This window comes from Pagrus major, chromosome 2 (assembly GCF_040436345.1).
Source record: "Pagrus major chromosome 2, Pma_NU_1.0".
NCBI classification, from domain to species: domain Eukaryota; kingdom Metazoa; phylum Chordata; class Actinopteri; order Spariformes; family Sparidae; genus Pagrus; species Pagrus major.
In genome coordinates this window covers 13,855,841-13,879,812 of record NC_133216.1, presented here as the reverse complement: position 1 = coordinate 13,879,812, position 23,972 = coordinate 13,855,841, and the positions used below count along the sequence as shown (strand labels likewise).

Genomic DNA, 23,972 nt, shown 5'->3' with positions numbered 1-23,972 from the left:
AAATGTGAATCAAAATTCTCTATTTCTCACCTAAAACGTTTTTAGTAACATATTTTAGTGTACTGATTAGCTGTTATATGAGATCATATGTTATCAGATGATCTCCATATTGTTTCCCGTTTCAGGATATGGTCACACATACGAGAATGCAGGCAATGAATAGGCCAGTGCAGGATGTGAGGGACTCTGTTTGCTGGTTTGTAGTCCATTTGAGTGGTCAACCACATTCACACAAGTTCAGCAATGTTGAACTCCACGCGAAGCCAAGATGTAACTTTTTCTTCACAAGGGATGCAAATGTTTTATTTGCTATTTTGCTCGCAATGAGTCACTGATGATTTCGATCAGCCAAAACCAAGCACCGCCCAACCTGCAGAACATCACCCCTGAGCGGGAGAGTTTATTGGTGTATATTCTGGTTGTTGTAGGATTGAGCAAAAGGGAATACACAAACCCTTTTCTCTGTTTTCTAAGATGATGTAGCAGCAATTTTGAAAAAAAAAAATGCATCTTTCTACTGCAAAGAAAGCCCAGTTTAATTAGAAGATACTTTTTTAAGTCAAGCATCAAGCAAAAAAGGCAAACAACTAGTTCCAGTTTAACTAAATGATTTATATCAGTTTAAATCGAATATCTCTGGATTTTAGAATCAGTCAAAACCTTTCTATTTTCCTTATTTTATAAACTAAACAATCGGTTGACTAGAAAAAAAAAACAATTCACAGATTAATAATGAAAATCAATGCTCATAGTGACAAAAAACAGAACATTCTCACTTCATTCTCTAGTTCTCTCATCAGTGTCATTTTCAACAGCAGTAAAAAGTTATATTCAGTGAAAAAGTTCAACAGCCAGAGGACAGCAACAAACAGCAGACAGACAAAGTTCCCAACTAGCTGGTGAACATTGTGGAGTATCTATCCCTTGGCAATTTTGATGGAGAACAAAATGGAGCTGAATATTGGCCAGTTACAGATCTTGCAATATGGCTCAAAATGAAGCAATAACCTGCCAATAAGTTGGAACATACTGGAGATATGTCTCCTAACTTTCTTACATTACGTGTAATTTGGTTTGGTGACTCTTTATAATGGTTATACAGACATTAAAGACACACTGGAGCACTAGTTGTGATAAAACAGTGTTTTTATGACTGAAACTTTTATTCTTTCTGAAGGAGACATAGAGGGGTCACTAAATCTCCCATTAAAAACAGCTCATCCTTCAGCTCTTCCTGCATTCCTCCCTTGTGCACTTATGCCAACCACTAATCTCATCCTCCATTTTGTTCCCTCATGCATTACTCTCCCTGATCCTTGCCGTCTTGTCTTCATCCCTCTATCGCACAGTCCTCATCCCCATCCATCCCTGCTATCCCTCCCTCATCCACCCTTCTTCTCCTTTCATCCTCTAAGCCAGTGCAGATGTTGCAGCCAGGTGTTCGATGTGTCGATCTGGTTAGCCAGCAGGTTAGATTGTCAGATAATCAAGACTTAGCCTCCACTTTCAGTTCTGTCAAGGCTGTGTGCTGTTCCCAAGTGAAGACTCGCATGCAGTCACGCTGTCTCAAACAGTGATGGAGGAAGTATTCAGATTTTCTGCTTAAGTAAAAGTACAAATACCACACTGTAGAAGTACTCTGTTACAAGTAAAAGTCCTGAGTGAAAATGATTCAAAAATGAAGTTCTGTGTGTATAATCATGAAAATTCCCCTGCAATTGTTGTAGTTGATTGTTGTAGTTGATTGAGGTGAAATAAATGTTGATCTATTTTGTGTCGGACTACAACTACAGCTGCAACAATGAGTCGACTAATCAAACAATGGAACAAAAAAATAAATAATAATAATCTGCAACAATTTTGATAATAGATTGATTGTTAGAGTAAAGGCAGAAAACTCTGATTTCAGCCTCTAAAACTTAAAGATTTGCAGCTTTTCTGTTTATATCATTTAAAAATGAATATATTTTGGCGTTGGACTGACCAAACAAGACTTCACCTTTGACTTTGAGATACTGGAGTTGACATTTTTCCAAACTCCCACACACTGTCTAACTTGCAAAAATACATTTATTTTCAAAGTTAGTTAATTAGTTTGCCCGATAAGTCTACTACCGAAACATTTGTGAAAGTTGGACAGTCTGTCTGCATGAAAAATAATTAAAGGATGATGAAAGTTAACAATTGATTTTCTGTCATTAGGCTGTACTTGTTTTATGTGCAAAAATCTGAATTTGTATTTATTGGCTAAAGCTGTCAGATAAATGTAGTGAAGTAAAAAAAAAAATGCTATCTTTCCCTCTGAATTGTGGCAAAATATAAGTATAAAGTGACATGAGATTCAAATACTCAAGTAAAGTAGAAGTACCTCAGAAGTTTGAGAAAACGTACTGAGTCACCTTCCACCACTGGTCTCAAAGACTGATTGTTGCCAACACGTGCATGTTCAGTGAAATGCTTTGGAGGAATGTAGCTTGAAAAAGGTTTTGTGAGCCCAGCTCATTGTGAAGGACTGACAGGCAGATAATTAAACTGCTCGGTAATTGGCACAGTATAACCCTGGCAGACAAAAGTCTTTGTGACCTTTGAACTCAGTTTATGACTCCTGTTTCCTGCATGGTAACCGCAGGGTGACGGTATGTCAACTGTGATCTCCTTCAGACAAGAGAAAGGACGTGTCGGAAAGATCCATGGTGACTTTGGACTGAGCATCACCATGGAGGCAGAGATAATGGAAAACTGAAAGTGTTTGGGTTTCACTGGAGAAGATTGGGTGAGAGTGACAGAGTGAGCTCGCAGAGGAAAGCTTCAATAACACTGACACGATATAACAAGAGAGGAGTGGATGAGTTGTTTTCATGTGTAGAGACGAAGCGGAGGAGGCAGGGTTATCTGAGTCCTTGAAAGTAATTTCCCAGAGCAGAGCGAGATATAGATGGAGAGAGAAACAGAGGGAGGTATAGATAGGAGAGAGAGCTAAATGGGGACACACAGGAGACATATGGTTCATCTATGGGTCTCTGTCATATGACCTCAAACCAGTATATTCTGCCAGCCAGGAAATTGCAAACTTTTTCATTCCTGCACTCTGTTTTCTTTATCCACTCCTTTTAATTGCTGCAATTGTGTCCTACAAGTGTATGAAATATGATCTGAATGAATCTGGGATGCTGCAGATCATGTCAGCAGAATATTATCTGACATTTGTACTTGAAACTTTTGTGAACTCCGTGACCTTGGACTGGCTCATCTTCCCAGTTTGGCTCCGAGCCAGTGGAGGGAGGCATTGTTTGCCTTGAAACAGCAGCAGGGAATGTGTAGAAAAGGTTTGGTTGGTGTTACCCTCAGAATAAAATGGATAGAGGTGAAGATAGTTTCTCTGGCTCAGCTCTAGCCCACAGCGGGGTGTGAGTGTGAGCTTGTGTGGGTTTGACTGGCGGTGCACTTTTTCTTTCTTTATCTTTGTTTATCTGTGATTTATCTGCGTCGGCAAGGCAGAAAGGACAAGCAGGTTACTGCCACTGTAGCCTGCTGTGTGTGTCACTTGCTGAATGTACTGTGAGTTTGTGTGTGTGCACGTTTATAGATGCTCGAGCTTCCTTCCACAGTCGAAAGACATGCAGGTTGGTTAACTGGCGACTCAATACCGCAGTTGTTTTTGAAATATTAAAACTTTCGTATTTCTAAATATATAAAAGATGCATTTATCAGCAAATCCTCAATATTTGAGAAGGTGAAACTAGAGAATAATTGCCATTTTGGTTTTTAAATCCAACAAACGATTATTCAGTTATCACGCTTATTGTTGATTAATTTATGTTGCTGGCGGTATCCATGCTACTGCTTGAACCCGCTCAGTTTTAAAGTAAAACACATCGGAATATATTTCGTGTTTTTGTACCAAACTAATGTTAATCTGCAGTCATCTAACATTTCTTGCCTCCCTCTGCTCTCCATTATCAGGCTGCTGCTGACTTCGCCAAGGCCCACCTGCCCGAGGCTCTCCGCCAGCAACTGCTGACATATGAACGAGAGAAAGAGCGAGACAGAGAAAAAGACAAGGAGAAAGAAGAAAAAAAGGAGCGAGGCGGCCTGTCCTACCCTTCCATCCTGGAGCAGCAGATCATGACGCTGGACAGAGAAATGCTGGACAAGCTCTCCGCCACTTACAACGAAGCAGGTCTGTGTTTACAGTTAGTTAATATCCCCCCAATCAGATCTGAAAGTGTGCATTTGGTATCGGTGCTTGTATTTGTGGCCACAAGGACAGAGGTCACATACAGATGGATTTTACCCTTGAGTGTTGCTCATTGCTGGGGACACAATAACAAAGCACCAGTAAGTCCGGCGGAGATGTTTTCAAATGTCTCCTTTAATGCCGCACGCAAACTGTGACTTCCTACTCTACTTCGGTTTACTTGACTATTGTTGAATAGTGACTGTCAGCAGCCCCAGGCCTTGCTTATTCAGCTGTTTAAATACAAGCTGATCTTCACAAGGCTTGTAGTAATTATCTCTGGAGGGAGGCAGGGAGGGGAGGGGTGACGCAAGAGAGAGAGCGTGATGGATGGAAAGAGGTAGGAGAGGGGTCAGAGGGAAGGATGTATGTGTGGAAGGAGGACATTTTGCTGGTGAGAGCTGTACAGCAGAAGGGGAACGAGGGACAAGCAAAATGAAGGGAGAACAGTAAATGGGAAATGCTGAGGGAAGACAGGAAGGGGACAAAGAGAAAGCGGGACGTTCAAAGGGTGAAAAGAATGAGAACATGGATACAAAGGGTGATGAAAAAGGCCGATCTGATTCTGAACCAAAACAAACCTTTTAGGGGAGAGGAGGAGGGAGAGAACAAAAAGTCCCGCAGCAGAATCATGTGCGATGTGGAGACATATGGGCTTCATTCATAAACATATTGACTTTGTTCTGTAGACATCAGAGAAGCAGTAACAGTGAGAGAGAGCAGAGTAATGAGTTGCATGTGCTTTTCATCCACCTTTATTCATTTTACATTCATACCATAGGTATAGAAAAATGCATCAAAGGAGGTCAAGACCACACGATAACACTGGTGATTGTGATTGGAAGAAACATTATTGGCTTATTGAATGTGCACAGGAGACAGTTGAAATACAGATTATGAGATGATTACATGGACTAACTGGAGTGACATGCTGCAAACTGAAGAATTCAAGGTTCCTGGGGGAGGGTCACTTTTCCTTCTGGTGCACCTGATTAAACTAAGTCGAGTGAGAAGCTGAGAAAAGATGGGAGCAATGACGTCGCAGCGGAAAGGTTTTCATTTATGGAGTAACTTGATGGAGATGTACAGGGTTGTCATTTCTTAAAGGAAGCAGTCTGGGTTTTAGCTTCAAGGCTTGGGCCATCATACCCAAAGATAATAATCTCATTATTGTGTATATAATGCAAGAAAAAGTAGTCGTCAGTAGAGATGCTCCAATTCAATCTTTTTCTTTCGCGGTATGATTCTGAGCACTGATCTGACACCAGTGCATTTGAAAAACGTGTGTTTGCATGTTTATATAAATATAACATAAGCCTGTGAGGATGTGATATGATTGCTATCAAGTTTGACACATGAACTGATACATAAAGAGAATTAATTCCATAGAACTTTCTTTTATTATCTAGTTCTAGTTTTCAAACGTTTTGTGCTCAAGGCACACCTGTAATCAAAATGCAGAATAGCCTCTATAACGTGTTATCTAATCACTCTGTACACGTTTATTTTTTTAATACTAATATTAACAGAATGATTCAAGAATTAATTTGAAGCTTTGTTAAATTGCGTCATAGCAGCAACATGCATTTAAACCAGGCAGGTCCCAACACTTAAAATGAGGTGAACTGAAAACAAAGAGAGAGTGTGCGTGTGTGTCTGTGTTGTGAAAATAATGTGCGGTTGTAAGAAAATCCCATGGCACACCTGGACTTGCCTCACTTGCCTCATTTGGGAACCACTGAGTCAAAACTGAAAAAGAACATGAATATCAACAAATGTAAACCTGCTGACATGCTTGCTATTTATGGGTATTGGTTTCTTGTGCAGTATAAAATCAATTTAGTTGCATACAGGTGTGTGGGACGCTGCTCGGAGGTAGCAGGGTCCCATTTTGGGGCTAATAAACTTCCAGTTCCAGCATTTTAGGCTGTATCTTAGGCCTTGTGGTCAGAAAATCGTACAGATTTTTAACAAATATCCAGATAACGTATGTCTAAAAAGAAAAAAAAAACTAGGGTGAACAGTAAAATTATTACTCAAACTACTCAGTGCGAACATCCTTCACGGTTTACAGACTGTCCTAGTTTGTGGTTGACTCACCATACCTCAGTTGTGCACACACAGTTTTTCAGTGTAATGAGTCGACACTTCAGATGTTCACACGCTGCCTTTATTAGAGAGTTCAGAGAAAAAAGCTGACATGAAATGAAGGAAGAGATATATTGATGGCATCGCAAAGGTCACTGGTTGGCTACAAAGTGAAGATGTTATGCTTCATGTTCGCCGCCCTAACCCCCTTAGGCCATCAGAGGCCCTGCTTTAAATTGCCCTGTATGTAATTTCAGTCAAAACGATGAAAACAAGAGACGTAGCTGAAGACAATGTGTAGTAGCGTGGGATCATCAGAGTTATTGTCTTCATATTTAAACAACCACCATTGCCAAATAAAATCTTTCTGACAGGATGAGGTAAACTGAGTCACATTCACATCTGCTGTTTCCCGAAAGCTATGACGACAGGTAAATAACTAAACACACTGTTGCCTTGAGTAAAACTACAGATTTCTCTCAGTTGAATGTTGTTGGAAACATTTAGGATGATGTATGAACACGACATTTTAATGTGTAAATGTTACATATTGGTTTAGACTGTCTGATAATTGTTTCTTGCACCGGCTGACTTTGTTGCAGCTGTGTCGTTGTGTTCCCAGATCTCAGCAGTTACTTTGGTGAGTTCATTGTCGTCATAGCCAATAGAAATGTAGGGCAAAATCGCAAAAAGTAAGACCCCAGTTGTAATCTAATTGTAAGCTGCTACATTCTTGTTTCCCTTGCCTCATGAATTCCTATGTATTACAAGTCTGAACAGTGTGTAACCTCAATGGAAATGTGCACAGACAGCAGCCATGTGACTCGCATGAAAGTTGGTGAAGGGGTCATTGGTATGAAAGGGCCTTTGAGAGGGCCTCACGTCCTCTGGAGAATGATGGGTCATATGATACACTGATCGCTGAAGAGGAGAATTAAAATCTCCAGAGCTGGAGCGCCCAGTCCGCAGGCAACAAACGATTACTTCCAAACAGAAAAGGTTTATACGCTGCACCTTTTGTTACGCTCACCTGCTCTCGACCTCTTCATCCTCTTTCATCCCCATCTTCCCCTCCTTCGCTGCTTCCTCAGCTGCAGATAAAGCATCGGCTTCCTGATCTATGTTGCTCTCAAAACAGCCACCAAGTAAATCTCTCTGCCTGATCCCTCTGCCTACTACTGTTCTTAAGCTACGTGACCTGTTGCATCTGGGCCCCAAAAGATCTGTCGATATCCTCTTCTTATCCCTCTATGTTTCTATCATCCTTTATTTGGACAGTGCAGCAAGAAGGGCTAAAACTAAGGTTGTAGATAAACTCACAGCCAAGCTCCATTACAATGAAAAACCTCCTGTGGTGTCTATCCAAGCATTAGACATTCAGGGATTGAATTTGTTGCAGCATTTGTCCTAGCTTTATTGTCAGCATCTCTTGTGGTGGGTGTCTGCTGATCAGGTAATTGTTGTGCATTCTTGTCCCTGTATCTCATTCAACAATCGGACCATTTAGGGTGCACAGCTCCCTGCTCTTTGTCCCCATCAGGACCTAAATTAGGCTGGCATGGAGGGAAGAGACGGGAAAATGGAGAGATACAGTCTCAATTCAGCTCCCAGTCCCCAGGACAGCAGCGTATCAGATTTATCCCCCTGTTCGTTCATCCCTCTGTTGTTTATCAGAGAACAAAAGCGCTTGAAAGAAAGATAAGGGAGATGGGACTTTGATGGAATGGCCAGGAGCTTACAGTGTATTATGGAAACAGTCTCCTTAATGCGGTGTGGTATTCTGGTAGCTCTAACCTTTATGTAGCAGTGTGACGTGTCTCTGCACTCCCACGCAAGCGCACAAAAGTGTCCAGTAGTGCCTTGGACAAATAATCAGTAGTTACTTTTAGCGAGCAGGCAGAAAATGTCGCCATGTCTAAAGGGTTCTGACTTGAAAATTGAAGGTTAGGAACAGTTAAGATGAGGAGAGTTTGTGGATTTATGTGCAGATTTATTTTGGGGGAAAACATTTTGTGCACCACCTTCTTCTTCCAGAACAGAAGAATATCCGTCTAAATAAAGCAGGAATTACACATCCTGGTTAAGGTATTAATTTACCACATCATTAAGCGTTTTATGTTTTATAGACAGGTGACATAAAACAGAGAGTGCTCAGAGACTGAGACCTCTTAACACAGACCGCAACATTAAAACACACTCAGCATCATTTCAATGTCAATTTGTCAAAAGGCTGAACAGCCAGAACATTTCAGAAATCAATTATGTGCCAAAAGGGAGGAAATGTTTTACTCACTTGACGTTGAGGACATCATGCTGTTATTGAACTTTAAAAAATACACAGTCCTTTTAACAGTAGACATTAAATATATTCCAACCTAGAAGCAAATAAAAAATAAACATTATAATTATAATAATAGTATAACTAGAATGGTACTCAGGGTGCATCAATCTAGCTTAATCCAATATTAAACTTTATAGCCCTGCATCACTCTAAATTTTAAACCACCCATAACTAAGATCACCAGATCTAGGATCTGCATCAAATTGTTCTCACTCAGATGCCAGACACATAAATGTGCCTGATGTTTTTAACCCTTGCATTATTCCCTGAGGAATTAATGAAAATGTAAAAAAAAAAAAAGCCCTATCTTGCAATGTAAAATACAGTGAAAAAACCTTTCTGGATTCGTCCCTTTATCCGGATCTGCACCACAAGTTAATGGGGTCTATTCTGGGCCGAGTCCCATCCTTAAACCAAGTTTTGTGGAAATCCATTCAGTAGTTTTTGTGTAATCCTGCTGACAAACCAACAAACAAGTGGACACGGGTGAAAACATAACCTCCTTGGTGGAGGTAATGATATGATAAATGAAGATTTAAGATTTAATATTTTCAGACCAAATGAGAGCATCTTAGAGACAAAGAATGTGGCACAATAATCGTTTTAACTTGATTTGACTTGTTTTCATAATCGTTGGAAGCAAAGCTCGTAATGGAAAATAACCAGTTGCTAGAACTATTTGCCTCTTCCTTAGTTAAAAATGTTCACCAGGCTCTACAGACAATATAAACATTCTCAAAACATCCCTTTTTTCTTTTTTTTTTTAACTCTTCCAAGCTTTGTATTTGTTTTCTGATTACTTTTAGCTGAATGTTGACATCATTGTTCATGATTGCTTTATGAGTCATTTCTTCTGTTCTGACTCAAACGATGTTGGATTATTGTTTTTCTCTGTGAAGTGTCTGAGTACTTAGAAAAAGCGCTTTACATTCCATTCCCCTTTAACTAAATGTTTGTTCACACCGAGTACGTTCGCAGCAGTTTGTTCAAACTCTGCAGTGTTTCCTCTTTTAGATTCCACTTTGTTTGTTGAGCGGAATACAACATTTGAACCGTGGTGGCACCAAATACTGACACCCACGCTGGACTTACAAGCCCGAGTTATGTACACAAACTGGTCTCGAGCTCCTTTTTTCCTTTTGTTAATGTTATCAAACTGTCCGACATTAATTCTCAATCACCATAGTTACTCGTTCCACGCTTAGTGAGCCCTTCCTCTGCTCTTTGTGTCAAACTCCAAGCTTCTCAGGTCAGAATGATTCTTATAAAATGCTTTGATTCTCTTTTGCACACTGAAAAATGATCTTAGCTTTGGCCTGCAGCTGATTGTGGAGCTAGAAGGGGAGGTGACTCTTCCAGGTAAGATCTGTGGGTCTGTGACTGTTTCTTCAAGCTCATAGCCGGTGTACCCAGCTGTGAAATACATCCCAGATGTGAAGGTGGGCGAACAATACAGGGTCGAAAATGGGTCAAACTGACAGCAACCAATCAATAAAGTGCCTTGCTGCCTTGTTGATCTTGTACATTGGATCAGGCTCTATTCTTGGTCCTGATTTACGGTAGTTAAGTGTAGGACTTGGACGAACTGTAGATCTATAGATAGACAACGTGTGTCTGCAGGATACAAAAAGACAAAATGCTTCTTGAAATCTAGTTAAGTCAAATCAAAGAAAACTAAAGAAGATATTTAAAATAAATTTCAAATATTTTCCCGTTTTAAATCTCTAAGAATGTGTATTATACACAAAAGTGAACAGGAAACATGTAGCCTAGTGACCTGAACATAATGTTCATCAAACATGTTTGACAGGCTCTGACATCTGAGAAATGACAGTTCTTGTCATATAACAACACAGCAGTGGTTTTTGGCAGCTGAATTTTAAATTTCCAATGCCTGAGACAGTTCTCTGAACTTGACAAGGAGACTTTTTAAAGTAGTTCGTGCTCTCTGCATGACTGCAGGACCATTACATCGTTAAGATGGTGAGTTTTTCTTTGTGATGAATTATCCATTATCTCAAGCAAGTTTGAAGTCTTTGCAAGTTTGATGTTGGATTTAAATAGCTTTGACTGTCTGCATGAAAAACCCAAGATTTTTCTGTTTTAAGTTAAAGTATTAGAGGACTAAAGGCACAAAACTCTTTATTTCTCTGCATCCACTGAAGAGAAAGGAGATTTATTATCTTAAAAGGGAAATCCACCGACTTACAGGTCTTAGGGAATACTACTGAATATCTGAAAATAGTTGTAAAGCCTTTGTGGCTCCAGAGGAAGTCTGGTTATTTGATACAAGAGATGTCACTTAAGTCAGCGTGTGTTTGTTCTGAAGACTACGAGTTTGACAAAGAAAAATTCTGGAGATGTGGAGTTAAGAGAAGTGAGCATAGCCTGCTCGTCATCTCTGTTTGAGGCTAGCAGGTCGAGGCTACATTAGCCCGTACCACCACAACACACCCTAATATGAGGCTCAATCCAAATGTTCAGACTTTACCACTCTTACAGGCTCGTTCCTGGAAAGTCTGCGAATGCTGAGGGCTGTCCAAACCCACAGTTCATCCAGTCCACAAGCGGCCTCAAGTGGACTTCCTGCAGAGAGTCTGCTGGGGTTGTAGTCTTCATGGGGCCCAAAAAAACAAAACGATGTTCACAGTTCTATGTGATCAATTTGCTTGTAACTATATTCCGACCAAATTTTATATTCAAAAATCCAAATTCAGAAACAAAAAAGGCGAGCTTTTTGGAGCTGACTGCTTATATCAAACAATATTTTTTGCTGTTAAGACTCTTGTCAGCTTTACAAGATAATTATTTGAATCCTTTTTGTGTTTTATTTTGATTTATTTTCTACAACCTTTGGTCCCCCTGGCATGTTTGTTATCATAATAAAATAAATCCAATTAAAAACGATCAGACCAGGGGGTGGACATTTGAATTCAGCCCGAGACTGAGCTGGTCAGGTCGCATCGTGGTTAGTCTAGGCACCAGGTTTCGATAAAAAGAAAATGCAGTGAATTAAAAAAGCGAATATCTGTTTCTGCTGCTGATTGTAATCCTTATTTTAAACACAATTTAATAGTAGTGCAAAGCTAAACTGGTGGAGTACTTCCTTAAACCGCTTCCTGACCCATTAAGTGGACTTTGTCAGTGTTGCCATAACCCCCATCACATGCTTTGCCAAGATATGACTGAAACATTTATCTACTCTTTTGTTTTGCAAAATAAAAATTGGAAAGGAACAAGAAACAATCAAAGGAAATGATTGGGTGGTTCAAATACAAATAGTACACAGAAAAATCTCACACATGGCCCCATAAAGGCCGAGGCAGCTAGTTCCTTAGGATAGAAAATAATGAATGGGATACAGAACTATGCATCATAGAAAGCAGACACTGTTTAAAGCTTCATTGGGACATAGTATGAAAATGTAGAGAGTTGCACAGACTTCAAAATGCTTTATACAGAACAAAATGCTAAAAATAGCATTGCTTTAAATGTTAATGGTGAAAGTCCAAGGAGGCCAAGTACAGTAAGACAGGTAGGCAGCCCTGAGAGGAAAAATCTGATATTGTGGGTGGACTAATGGGCAGGTAGTGTTTTTTAGAAAGGCTCTGAAGGAGACAATGAGCCGGGGTGAGCTAGGTGTTGGCAGTCCTGCCCTCACATTTTTCACCTAAATGCCAAGCAGCTTGGAGAAGAGCATAAATCCATGAGATATATTCTGGTGCTGTATGGACACTTGTAGTCTGCAGAGTTATTGAGAGCACAAACACAGAGTCTTCGCGAGCTACGAGAGAGTGAATCAGTGCAATGATATAAATTGGAGTCGGGGACTAACCGGGTCTGAGATGTTAATCTTATTGGACTGTTGAAGGTGTGCCTGGCCGAGCTAAGCCAATAATTAGCATGAGGACAGGGTGCACGCAGGCCGCAGTGCCATTTTAATAGGGAATGCTGAACGTGTGCGTGGCATGGCTGGGCTAATTGGAGAAGGGTGTGCTAGCAAGGCACCTCAGTCCATTATCTGTATCGCCATGGGAACCAGATATGGATAATTAGCTGGACAGCATGGCACAGTGCAGCGGCAGCTATAGGCACTAGCAGCAGGATTATAGATGCATACAATGATGAAACTAATAGAAATGGATTTTTCACAAACTGCATGAAAGATTTAGTAAGTCGTTTACAATTAAGTGGCATCAATATTCACTTCATTCATCTTTAGCCTCGCTTCCAGCTGCTGCTCTTTCTCATATTTATTTCCTTGCCCAATTTTCACTTTTTCTCACCCAAAGCTTTGAATGGGAATAATAAAATCATTGTCCCGCTGAGAAGTAATCTCCTTTCTCTTTCTTTCCTTGTGTCTCTGCCTTCTCAAAGCTCTCCAGCCCTCCTCAACTCTTATGCTTCATTTCATCTGAATCCACTGCTGCGTGTTTACGCGCTCTAGTATCCTGGTTATGTTTTGCACATGTGAAGTCAAGTCAAAGTGTTTTACAGTTTTACAATGAATGTAGACCTCATATCCTGGTACAGAAACCTGGACCAAGCCTTATCCCTGGACATGCTACCTGGAGTACTCCGACAGAAAACACCAGGATACTGAGGCATGTAAACGCCTCATCCTGGTTTATGAACATACAGAACAACGGTTGAGATAGTGAGAGATCAAACAGGCAGACGATCAGAAACCTGGATACCTAATGTTCATACAGGTGCTGGAAATCCTTGAAACGTGGTGTTTTCAAGATAAAATGCTTGAAATCGCTTGTAACAGCATTCTTCATCGTACTGTAAATTGTTTTAAATTGGCTCAGGAGAGTTATAAAGGATATGATGTGCTTGAATTGGACTTTGTAACAGGTGTAGGAACCCCGGATACTGTTATGATCATGTTTACAGGGATTAATATCCAGGTTTTTCATGTTCCATGTGAACGCTGTATCCCGAATATGATCAAAAATGGGATAAGACTTGAAACCAGGATATTAATGTGCATGTAAGCACTCACTGACTGCATTGGGTAGGACAGAGTAGATGTGAACTGAATGGATGAAGCCTTTATGGAGTGACAAATGTATTTAATTCAGTCCACATCACACCAGGATGTGGAACTTTAAAGTTAAGTCTCAAAAGGTAGTAGGTCATCCACTTTCTTGCGATGGCATTTAAACCAGCTTTGTTTTAGCCTTTACCTCCTGAGAACGTCTCCACTGTGTGTCCCATTTTCCCGTCTCCCTCCATGTATCCTCCAACTCTCTCTTTCTCTCTCTGCCTCTGCTCGGGTGGACCAGGCCAGTAGGACCCCCTGCTTCTTCTCTTTTTACCTCTCCACTGTTCCCCTCATTCTCTCCTCAGTTTTGTCTTTTCTCTGTTTGAGCAGATGGCCAAAAAGGCAGATCTGTGCTTTCTCTACAGGACTTTGGATCTCACACAATAGGCCTCAGATTCAGAGTCCAGACTCTGTTCTGCCTGGCTGGGAAGCTAAACAAAGAGAGGAAGGAGGGAGAAGAAATGAAAGCGTTTTGGAGAGTGGTACAAGGAAGAGAAGTTTCTTCAAAGAGTTTGCACATAGCTTCATGTGTTTCACTTTAGTGCAGGGCGAACGTGTGTGTATTGGAAGTGTAGCGTGTTGTGCATCTTGAAAAAAAAAAGTTTTCTCGTCTTGTCTTAGATTACTGGAGTTTTTAATTAAGGTTGTTGTCATTTAGGGTTGGGTGATACGACGATGTGAACGGTGAGTTTGTCAGCCGTCACAGACTGTTTCATGGCAGTATTGGATTTTTATAGCCTCGCTGGCACAAAGGCTTTATGGATGCCAATGTCAGTCTGTCTGTTGTTCCACCACTTTGGTCTGGACTGAAATATATCAACAATTATCCGATGGATTGTACTTGAGTTTTCTACAGATTTATGTCCCCCTGAGGATAAATCTGTATGACTTTTCCTCTAGCGCCACCACGAGTTGACATGCAAAGTTTTTAGTGAAAAGCCTCAAAGACTATTGGATGGATTGCTACCTCAGGATGAACTCTAATAACTTTGTTCATCCTGTGACTTTTCATCTAGTGCCATCATCCCATCAAGGTATTATTGTCCACTCCTTTGGCTTATAACCAAATACCTGTAAAACTGTAGCCTGGCAACACCAGACTAATTCCCAAATGCGTGTTAATCTGATTATCAAGCGGCGTTAATGACGGGCTGAGAACAGAATGCCTCTGGAAGTGCTGTAGCCGAATCTGAGCAACAAAATGTGAGTTATAGCACTGAGTGACACATTCAAGTCGGGCGATTCTTGGTCCATTTTCAAGTAGAAAACAAACGGCAGCCTGGTCACAAACGTTCTCACTTTACAGCTAAACAGAATACTAACATAGAATTGATCAGCACTGGATGGGATAGTCATAACCACAAGAGAAAAAAGGCATAAGTGTGTGATTTTACATGACGTGTTAAAAATGAATAACTGGTGCATTCAAAACAACTCGACTTGACACAGCATACCTTAGTGAGACAGTTCGAGCTCCACCTCTTCGAATACAGGCTAATTTATGCTCCCTTTACATCCATTTCAGACAATATACCCGCCACTGCCCACATACTTCCACATGTCCTTCATTTTAGCATGGATGTTAAGCAATGCAGCCACTAGAGGGCGTCTTTCAGAGTGAAATCCGTCTCGCACAGACCTCCCCTTCTTTCTTCATCACCGTCCAACTCACACTAATTCCCATCCAGACTCCTCCCAGCTCTTCTGTAGTAACAGTTTGTCTCTGTGCCCGGGCGAAATAACATCATACAGATGTTTAAAAATTCTCACCAACTCACACAACCTCTCCTCTTAAAGTTCTGCTATTTTTAAAAACCTCTTTGTGTTGAGCGGCAGGAGAGCGAACGACACCCATACCCAAATCACGATTAACGGTTGTGATTGGCTGGACGAGGTGCAGGTCAGGTGGAAGTCACCTGGAACATGTGTCTAAACACGAGGGGGCCCAGACACAACTGCCAGAGCAAATAAAACATGAGCTTGGCAGATTCATCTGGTTCCCAGACTAGCAAAACTGAAGACATAGCCTCAGGTGTACTCTGTGTTTAGAGCTAATCAGCAAATGTAAGCATGTTAACACACTAAACTAAGATTGTGAACATGGTAAACATGATACCTGGTAAATATCAGCATGTTAGTATTGTCATATGAGCTGTTAGTGTGCTAACATTAGCATTTACTTCAACGAAGGCCAGTCTTGCTGTATGATTTGTCAGGTATTTGATGTGCTGGATTATCCTGGTTATATTTGTTTCTCAGTTTATTCCCAGATAATTAACTACATTACACTTCTTTCTCCCCCACCTTCTCCTGCACCTTCTTGTCTTCCTCTGGCCCCCTGCTGTTCTCCTCTCTCCTCCATCTGTTTCAGGCACTACATGTCTGGTGGCCCTGCTGTCTGATAAGGAGTTGACGGTGGCCAACGTCGGGGACTCGCGCGGAGTCCTTTGCGATAAAGACGGCAACGCCATCCCTCTATCGCACGACCACAAACCTTACCAGCTGAAAGAACGCAAGAGGATCAAGAAGGCTGGTGAGCGAACAGCTGCAGTCCAGACCGGCACACTTTTCTCAGCTGATTATGTGCTGCAGAACAAGGCTTAAGTTAAAACTTCAGGGAACACCACAACTCAGATTGTTGTCTTGAAAGCATAAAATAAGTCTTCTTATGATCAAAGCTGAGCATCGTTATCCTTTCTTTCACATCTTCTGTCTCTGAGCTCAGGCTGACATCAAACCCTGCTGACTGATAACACAGTCTGCTTCTAAAGCAGCATGTTATCAAATGCAACCAGACAGTGCACAGTGTTTAAGGTGTATTTGTAGACATAATTCTCCCTCCTACCGTATCTGCATAGTCTCTGTGCTGAGCAGAGTTTGATGGCTGGTTGCCAGATGATGGTGTGGTCACCATCAGGACGGCCCAGCATCTCCATCTAATGGTCTAATTGGGTAATGGAAGAAAACTCATAGATTTAGTTTGCATTATGTTGCTGTTAACCTATTCATGTAACATGCTCGCAATTATGACATTGCAGATGCTGAGATTCCCGACTGTTTATAGTGACCTTCAGTGAGAGTGGCTACCTAATGTTTTAATCATAAACCCTCATATACCGCTAGAATACGAATAAAAAACTACTTATACAATAGTGCTCTCTCAATGGGAGGCATTTTTTTTTTTTTTATGGCAGTGTTTGTCTCTCTGCGACACATTCTTGTAAACAGACACTCAAGAACAATTAATGATAGAAACTCCATACCTGCTCCACAGGCTCCAGAGGGTAGTGCTGATGGTCTGATTAGATTTTGGAGCTCCTTGCTGTATAAATTTACATATTAATGAGGGAAACCAGATTTTCTTTAAATGTTTGTAACTCTTAAATGCTAATTTAAGTGTCAATGCACTGAACAAAGAAAAGGAAGAAAAAAAAAACTCACCAGACACACTTGATAAAAGTTGTTGCAGCCACAGACTGCAACAACCAGTCAATACAAAAGTAAAATCACAAACACTTGAGACAACTTTACCATCAATAATTAATATAATAACGCCCCAAATTAGATCAACAGTAAATCATTAGAGCCACAGCATACAGTGAATAAAATATTAAATATAAAGTGTAAGACAAACTCCATAATATTTCTTCAGTGATAATGAATTCTGTAACTTCGAGATTAATTGAATTGTCATTATGCAACACAAAATTGTATAATATCATTTCTGTCGTAATTCTCTGAGCTACACACACACAAAGAAAACAAACTATAAAGTCCAATGAATAAATGAATATTAATCAAGGAACAAAAATAAGCTATTCAAGTCGTGGGTGTTGAGGATGACTGAAGGAGGCTCAGCCTGAGGAAAGAAGCTGCGGATGCGTCTGTATCTTTTGGCAGACGGCAGCAGCACGTTTGTTTTTTTGGATTATGAGGATTATTTCCTGTTAGTATATGAGACTTACTGTAGATCCGAACTTGAAAATCTGATATGGAATTTGTTGTTGTTGTTGTTGTTGATATAGATACTTATTTTGCATTACCTGACTAGTATTTTTTTCTGTATCTTAAAGGTAGGACCGGCAGTTCTGTAGAAAGAAGGTTGTTTGTTGAGTCTCAGAGAATACTGACGCTTTTGGTTCGAATACCAACACAAAGCAAAAGGAACGAGACTCCAGAATCGCTTTAAGAAGTAGTGTTTGTGTGATATTATGGATTGTTTGAAATCATTTATTAATGGTATAATTGTCTCAGGTGTTTATAATCATACTTATTTGTAATTCTAGTGATTGCAGTCTATGGCTCAAGTACAAAAATAATGTTGTTATTGCATTTTCAATCAGCTTCAACACTGCGCTCACGGTGAACAGAGGGTTAGAAAATAAATACACACTATTGTTTACATGAAGACAAATAAATGCCGTCTAATGATAATGTGAGGGCAGGAATGTTTGCTAATTAATGCATTTATTAGCTTAACTACTGCCCTCAGCAGAAGTTAACCAGCAAGTGCTTAAGAGAGAAATTAGGTCACGTCTAATTTATTGTCATTTATACAAAACACTTTCCCAACAATTATGTCAAGCCTAAAGAGGCAGTAGTATCTGAAGTATCTTCTACTGAGGACACAGAGGCCAAGTCCTCTCTGCTTTTTTCTGGGAATGTGGGGATTGTAGCTAACTTAAGTGCAGTTTATAGATAGTTACACATAATGGGATTTTTTATAGCCTGAACTCTTCACCTCAGCGTTTTTTAAAATGCTGGTCCAGAACTCGCTCACAAGGAGCTAGGAAGGCAGCCTGACCTAGTATGGAAGTCTTCATCTTATCCAGTCATTTCCAGTACAATTCCCTGCCTGTAAATCTGTTGGAGCCACAGAGGACACGCAGCTGTATTCGCAGGATGTGACATGAATTGAAATGTGTCCAACATAAACAATTTGTTCCATGAGCATGAACGGTGAACACTGAGTGGAAACACGTTGGTGGCACCAATCCATATTATTGTTTGCACTTTGACGTCTCTTAGTTGATGAAAAATGAATAGAAGTTGTGCCAGCTGGTTCAGAGGAACAAAAAATCTTCTTTTATCTCAGTTTGATGGCAGTAACGAGGAAAACATCTGTTTCTCTACTTTTCCCTTCACCTTTGTCTTGCTCTGTCTTTATGTTTCACTTCCCACTACTTATCCAAACATTTCCCCTCTGTCTTCCTTCTCAGGCGGGTTCATCAGCTTCAATGGCTCGTGGCGTGTCCAGGGCATCTTGGCCATGTCCCGTTCTCTGGGCGATTACCCCCTGAAGAACCTCAACGTGGTCGTCTCCGATCCCGACATCATGTCGTTTGACCTGGACAAGCTGCAGCCGGAGTTCATGATCCTGGCATCGGATGGCCTGTGGGATACCTTCAGCAACGAGGAGGCGGTTCGCTTCATCCGAGAGCGACTGGACGAGCCACATTTCGGCGCCAAGAGCATCGTCCTCCAGTCCTTCTATCGTGGTTGCCCTGACAACATCACCGTCATGGTGGTCAAGTTTAAAGGCAAGGCCAGCGAGCAGTAGACGGCCCGTTTGCCACGCACAGTATCTATATTATGTTTGAATATAAGTAAGAATAAAATAGGCTTAAGATGGAAGATTTAAAAACAGAGCCTGCAACTTTTTGAGCGAGAACTATTTCTATCACAGATATTTACAGAAGTTAACCCCTTCAGTGCATCAAACCCCACAGCCCATCACTCCCTCCTCTACTGTTACTGCTGACAAAGTGACACATGTAAGAAAATTCTTTCATTTAGGCTTTGCCATATCGTTCAGACACCGTAATACGAGCTGGGGCACCGTTATGCAAATAAACAGATTTAGCTCTGTGCAGCTGTGAGTCTGCACACACTTGTATGTTTGTGTGTGTGTGTGTGTGTGTGTGTGTGTGTGTGTGTGTGTGTGTGTGTGTGTGAGTGATAGAAGTCTTTGTGTGATAAACTTCCTCACAAGTGTCACATTAACGTCCAATCCATTGTCTAGCCAATAAAGAGAAATTTTAAGTATACAAGATAGCATGGAGTTCCACTTCTGCATTATTTCAAGCGTGTTGTCTTTCACTCAATGTCTGTGTGACCACTAAATTTATATTTTTCATTTTACAAACTCTGTTTCCACATCATTTAGCTGTATTGACGTCTACAGAGTGAAAGGCTGTCGTTCAACATGTTTTCCTGGATCAGATTCATGACACTGGTGCAAATCATTAAGATGAATTTATTCCCTTTATACATGAAATACACAAATTATAATATACATATGCTTGTCCAAATATCACTATTCATATTGTACAGAGAGAGAATTTACTGCAGTGTCATATCATACTTGCTGAACGTGCGGATTCCTGCGTCATCCCATCTCTAAGTATAGCTGTTGAAAGTCTTAGTTCACTTAAAATGACTGCTGTTAGTTTTCATGTGCTGACAACATCTCATTTTTGTTTTGATTGTTGATACATTTTAAGACTTTTTGATGCCGAATCTTGTTTGATCTGTTCTGCTGCGCCGCCAAGCCCCAACGTATCAGCATCCATGTGATAATGTAATAACAGTTAGATAACGCAGCGGGTTATCAAAGTGTAACCAAATCTCACGTGTAAAATGTAATACCACGTTTTAAAGCAATATCCCCGAAAATGATCTCATTATGACTCTTAACTGTTATTTTTTAAATAATGAGGTTGATCACGTTATCTGATGATGTACAACCCAGTCGCCAGAGTAAATGTTGCAAACCACAGATAAGTGAAAACTTTACATTTCTTTATTTTGCAACTTAACGTTTCTTTAGGTTCAGTTTTCAATTCTATTGCCAGATTATGTTCGGACATTGTCTCTACATCTCGTCACAAATACATTTTTTGCCACAAATACAGCTGGATAATGTCCTGATGTCTCCTTAAAAATATCTAGTGGTTTCACGCTAACAAATGTTGAAACTATTCAGTGATTTTCTTGCTCTCAAATGTTAAAGATTTCCAGTTATTTAACGCTTTCAAATGTTAAAACTGTCTAGTAGTTTCAAGTGTACAAATGTTGAAGCTATTCAGTGGTCTCGTGCTTTCAAATGTTAAATTTTTTTAGTGGTTTCACATTATCTGTGGTCTCACGCTAACGGATGTTAAAAAATATCCTGTGTTTTCAAGCTTACAAACAACAAAACAGTTTTTTCACGCTTTCAAATGTTAAAACTCTACAGTGGTTTCACACTTACAAATGTTGAAATGCTGCCTCAAACAGTGGTCTCTTGCTCGCCACCACCATCACCTCTGCCACCTGACATGAAGTCAGCTCATATACATGTAATGCGAGCATGAAATGGCGCAGCACTTAAAAGTGTTGATATGGTATGTACAAATTTGACGTATTCGTGGTTTGCAGAAACACACAATGCAAACATTTTATTCTGGCGACTAGGCTGTGATGTAACAACACTGACCACTAATTTAGACTTGTCACATCATAATCTAAATGCTCATATTTAAGAATTTACAACCTCTATCATTTTCTACATTTTGACATGCTCTTCCTTTATCTGGCCTTTCTTACATTATCGTTTACTACAGCCGTCATGAGATGTATAAATATATTGAAATTAACCATCCGCTGTTACAATGTCATCTATTAATGTCACCTTCACGGAGAGAAAACATCCTGATACAGATCATATATCACATTTCCTTGAACTGTAACTCAAAATGTAACAAGCCTTTTGAATGAAATGTGTTATTGTTGCCTTATTTTTTAACTGTCCATTTCCTGTTATGAAGTCTGCTGCCAAACAACTTGATTTTTTTAATGTAACGCAGTCGATCATACCACGCACACTGCACGGCCTCAGAGTCACATCTTGTTAACTCACATGTGGAATCATTGAGAGAAGTCTCCGAGAGACATGACGTTGTAAGATGAATGTACATACTGTCCTCATGTTAGTATCAACCCTCCACTGTTTATACAGCAATGAAGAACGCAACGCGCCTGTTCCTGGATTGTTTAACTTCAGAGATATATAACAGATAAAACTGTTTGTGCTTTTTCAGTTCACATTCTTCCGTAATAATGTACGTTACAGAATGTTTATGTGGCATTTGTACTTGTTTTTGTTGACTTTAATAAACTGTAAAAAATAAAAAAAAGAATTCTGAGATTTTAAGATGTAAATCAAAAAGGTAACAATAAAATGATAAATGATCAGTTCATTTTCTCTGTGCCTGTTTTCTTTTTTAAAGAAAATCAAATATCAGTACATCAGAGGTCATTTATATAGGTAAGGGTTAGGGTTAGGGTTTGTTTTTTATTTTGAGTTCAGTTTAGTTTTAGTTCCACAGTGGGTTTGCTCATTTTTTATTGTTTAAAAATGTTTAGTTTAAGTTGAGTTTTCATTAGTTTTGAGTATTAGTTTTTTGATGTGTAGGATAATATGCAGGTTATTTGTCGGGTATTACAAAACAAACACGACTCAGTCTCACTAAACATATGCACCAACGCCTCCTCATACTCGTGCTGACAAATGTGACCAAACAAAAACACAATTTCTGTATTTTTATTATCATGTTTAGCTGTGTAATCACAATATTTTATTTTGTTTTGTTCTGAAGTCTAGTTTGTATTTTTATCCGTTAACTGAAATGTTTTTTTTAGTTTTAGCTTTTAGCTTAGTTTGAGTTAGCTATAATAACCTTGATACAGATATAGCTTTGAGTCATTAACGTAGACATAAAAAAACAGAAGAAAGAAAACTTCATAGTGAATATCCTGGGAGTCATTATCTCATATCTAAAGCTTGAACATTTAAATATCATGAGATGTTGTTCTCTACCATGATTTATTTCTCCTGCTTTAAAAGAGAAAATGCAGCAAAAGAGATCCATCATCTGAAACCAAACAGTGTTCAGCCTCAGTCCGTCTCCGCCACCTGCTGGGTGATTAGAAGATGGTCCACAGGAGGACTCTAGTTGAACAGGGTAAGATTTTAACTAATAGATAACACCTTCAAAGTGCCCCAATTGATTACTTACATTACAATTATTTTTTTAAGTTTTCTAAAAAAATGTATGTTTAGATATGAATATGAGGCATTGTCTAGTTAAAGCAACATTAGCTTCTAAATCATGTTGATGGTTCAGTGTCCACAGGGTGAATGGTGTCTCTGTCTCAGCCACTCTGCCCCCCATCACTTGTTTCTGCACTATGTAACTTCAGTGAGAGGGTAGGATCACAGCGTAACACACATGTTTACTTCAAGATACAAGTTTTAACACATAACATTGTTATGATGTAATGAGTTTTGTTTGTAGTCAGCACCTACATTAAATCTGACAAACTGTTACAGACCTGGGATTTGTGTTTACCACAGTGGTGTTGCACTCAGAAACTGTGGGGGGCGCCAAATCACACAAAATGACAATTTCTACATAATGTTGCTTTAAATATGCAAAGGAAGCTATCTAGTGATAATTTGCATAGATGCCCAAAACAGAAATCTGAACAAAAATAAACACCTAAATGTGTATTTTGGACATTTCCTACAGACGCTGGTCTGAAAGAAGAACAATTATAATATTAATATTATATATTTATAATCTTAAAAGTGGCCAGTACATGAATTGAACAAAAATTGTGTTTTCATTCGTAGTGTCTCCCCATAAGTTTTATGTGAGGACTAGAATTTATTATTGACATTATGATTCTCTCATCAGCTTAATCATATAATCATTAAACATTAGTCTGAATCCCACCTAACAAAATTGAATATAGTTATAACAACCAGTGACACACACGCAGAAATGTAAGCTATTAACCAGCCTGCGGTCCTGTCAACAAGTTTAAGTGGTCGTACACAAACACATCAGTACACACTTGTGTATTTTAGAAATACAACTTTTTGTTATTGTACCAAATGTGACAGTCATGTCGATCATATTATCCAGTCGTCCTGTAGGACAACATTAGTGCAATGACTGAACCTACTACTACTACTAGTAATGAAACTACCAGAAACTTCCCATCAGCCAGGGCGAGTAATCCTCCGCTTGAATGTCCCTGTGACGTCATCGCTGTTGGCTACACAACCAGAAAGAAACACAATCCTCCCGTTAAACCAAACATGGACTTCCTGACTGCTAGTGTGTATGATGATCCGGGGCAGGTGTGATGTGACTCCGCTCACTGTGATTTGGTAACCGGAGAACTAAGTTTGCACCGTCACTTTGGAT

General features: G+C 39.8%; 1 protein-coding gene across 1 annotated transcript in view; it reads left to right on the top strand.

The window, feature by feature from the left end:
* Positions 1–21,951, top strand: part of ppm1lb (protein phosphatase, Mg2+/Mn2+ dependent, 1Lb) — a 54,776-nt gene extending 32,825 nt beyond the window's left edge. The window contains exons 2-4 of the mRNA XM_073489641.1: positions 3,964–4,180; positions 16,088–16,249; positions 18,936–21,951. Coding sequence (XP_073345742.1) covers positions 3,964–4,180; positions 16,088–16,249; positions 18,936–19,276 — 720 coding nt within the window. The 3' untranslated portion in view covers positions 19,277–21,951. The remainder of the gene's footprint in view (positions 1–3,963; positions 4,181–16,087; positions 16,250–18,935) is intronic.
* Positions 21,952–23,972: the final 2,021 nt, after the last annotated feature.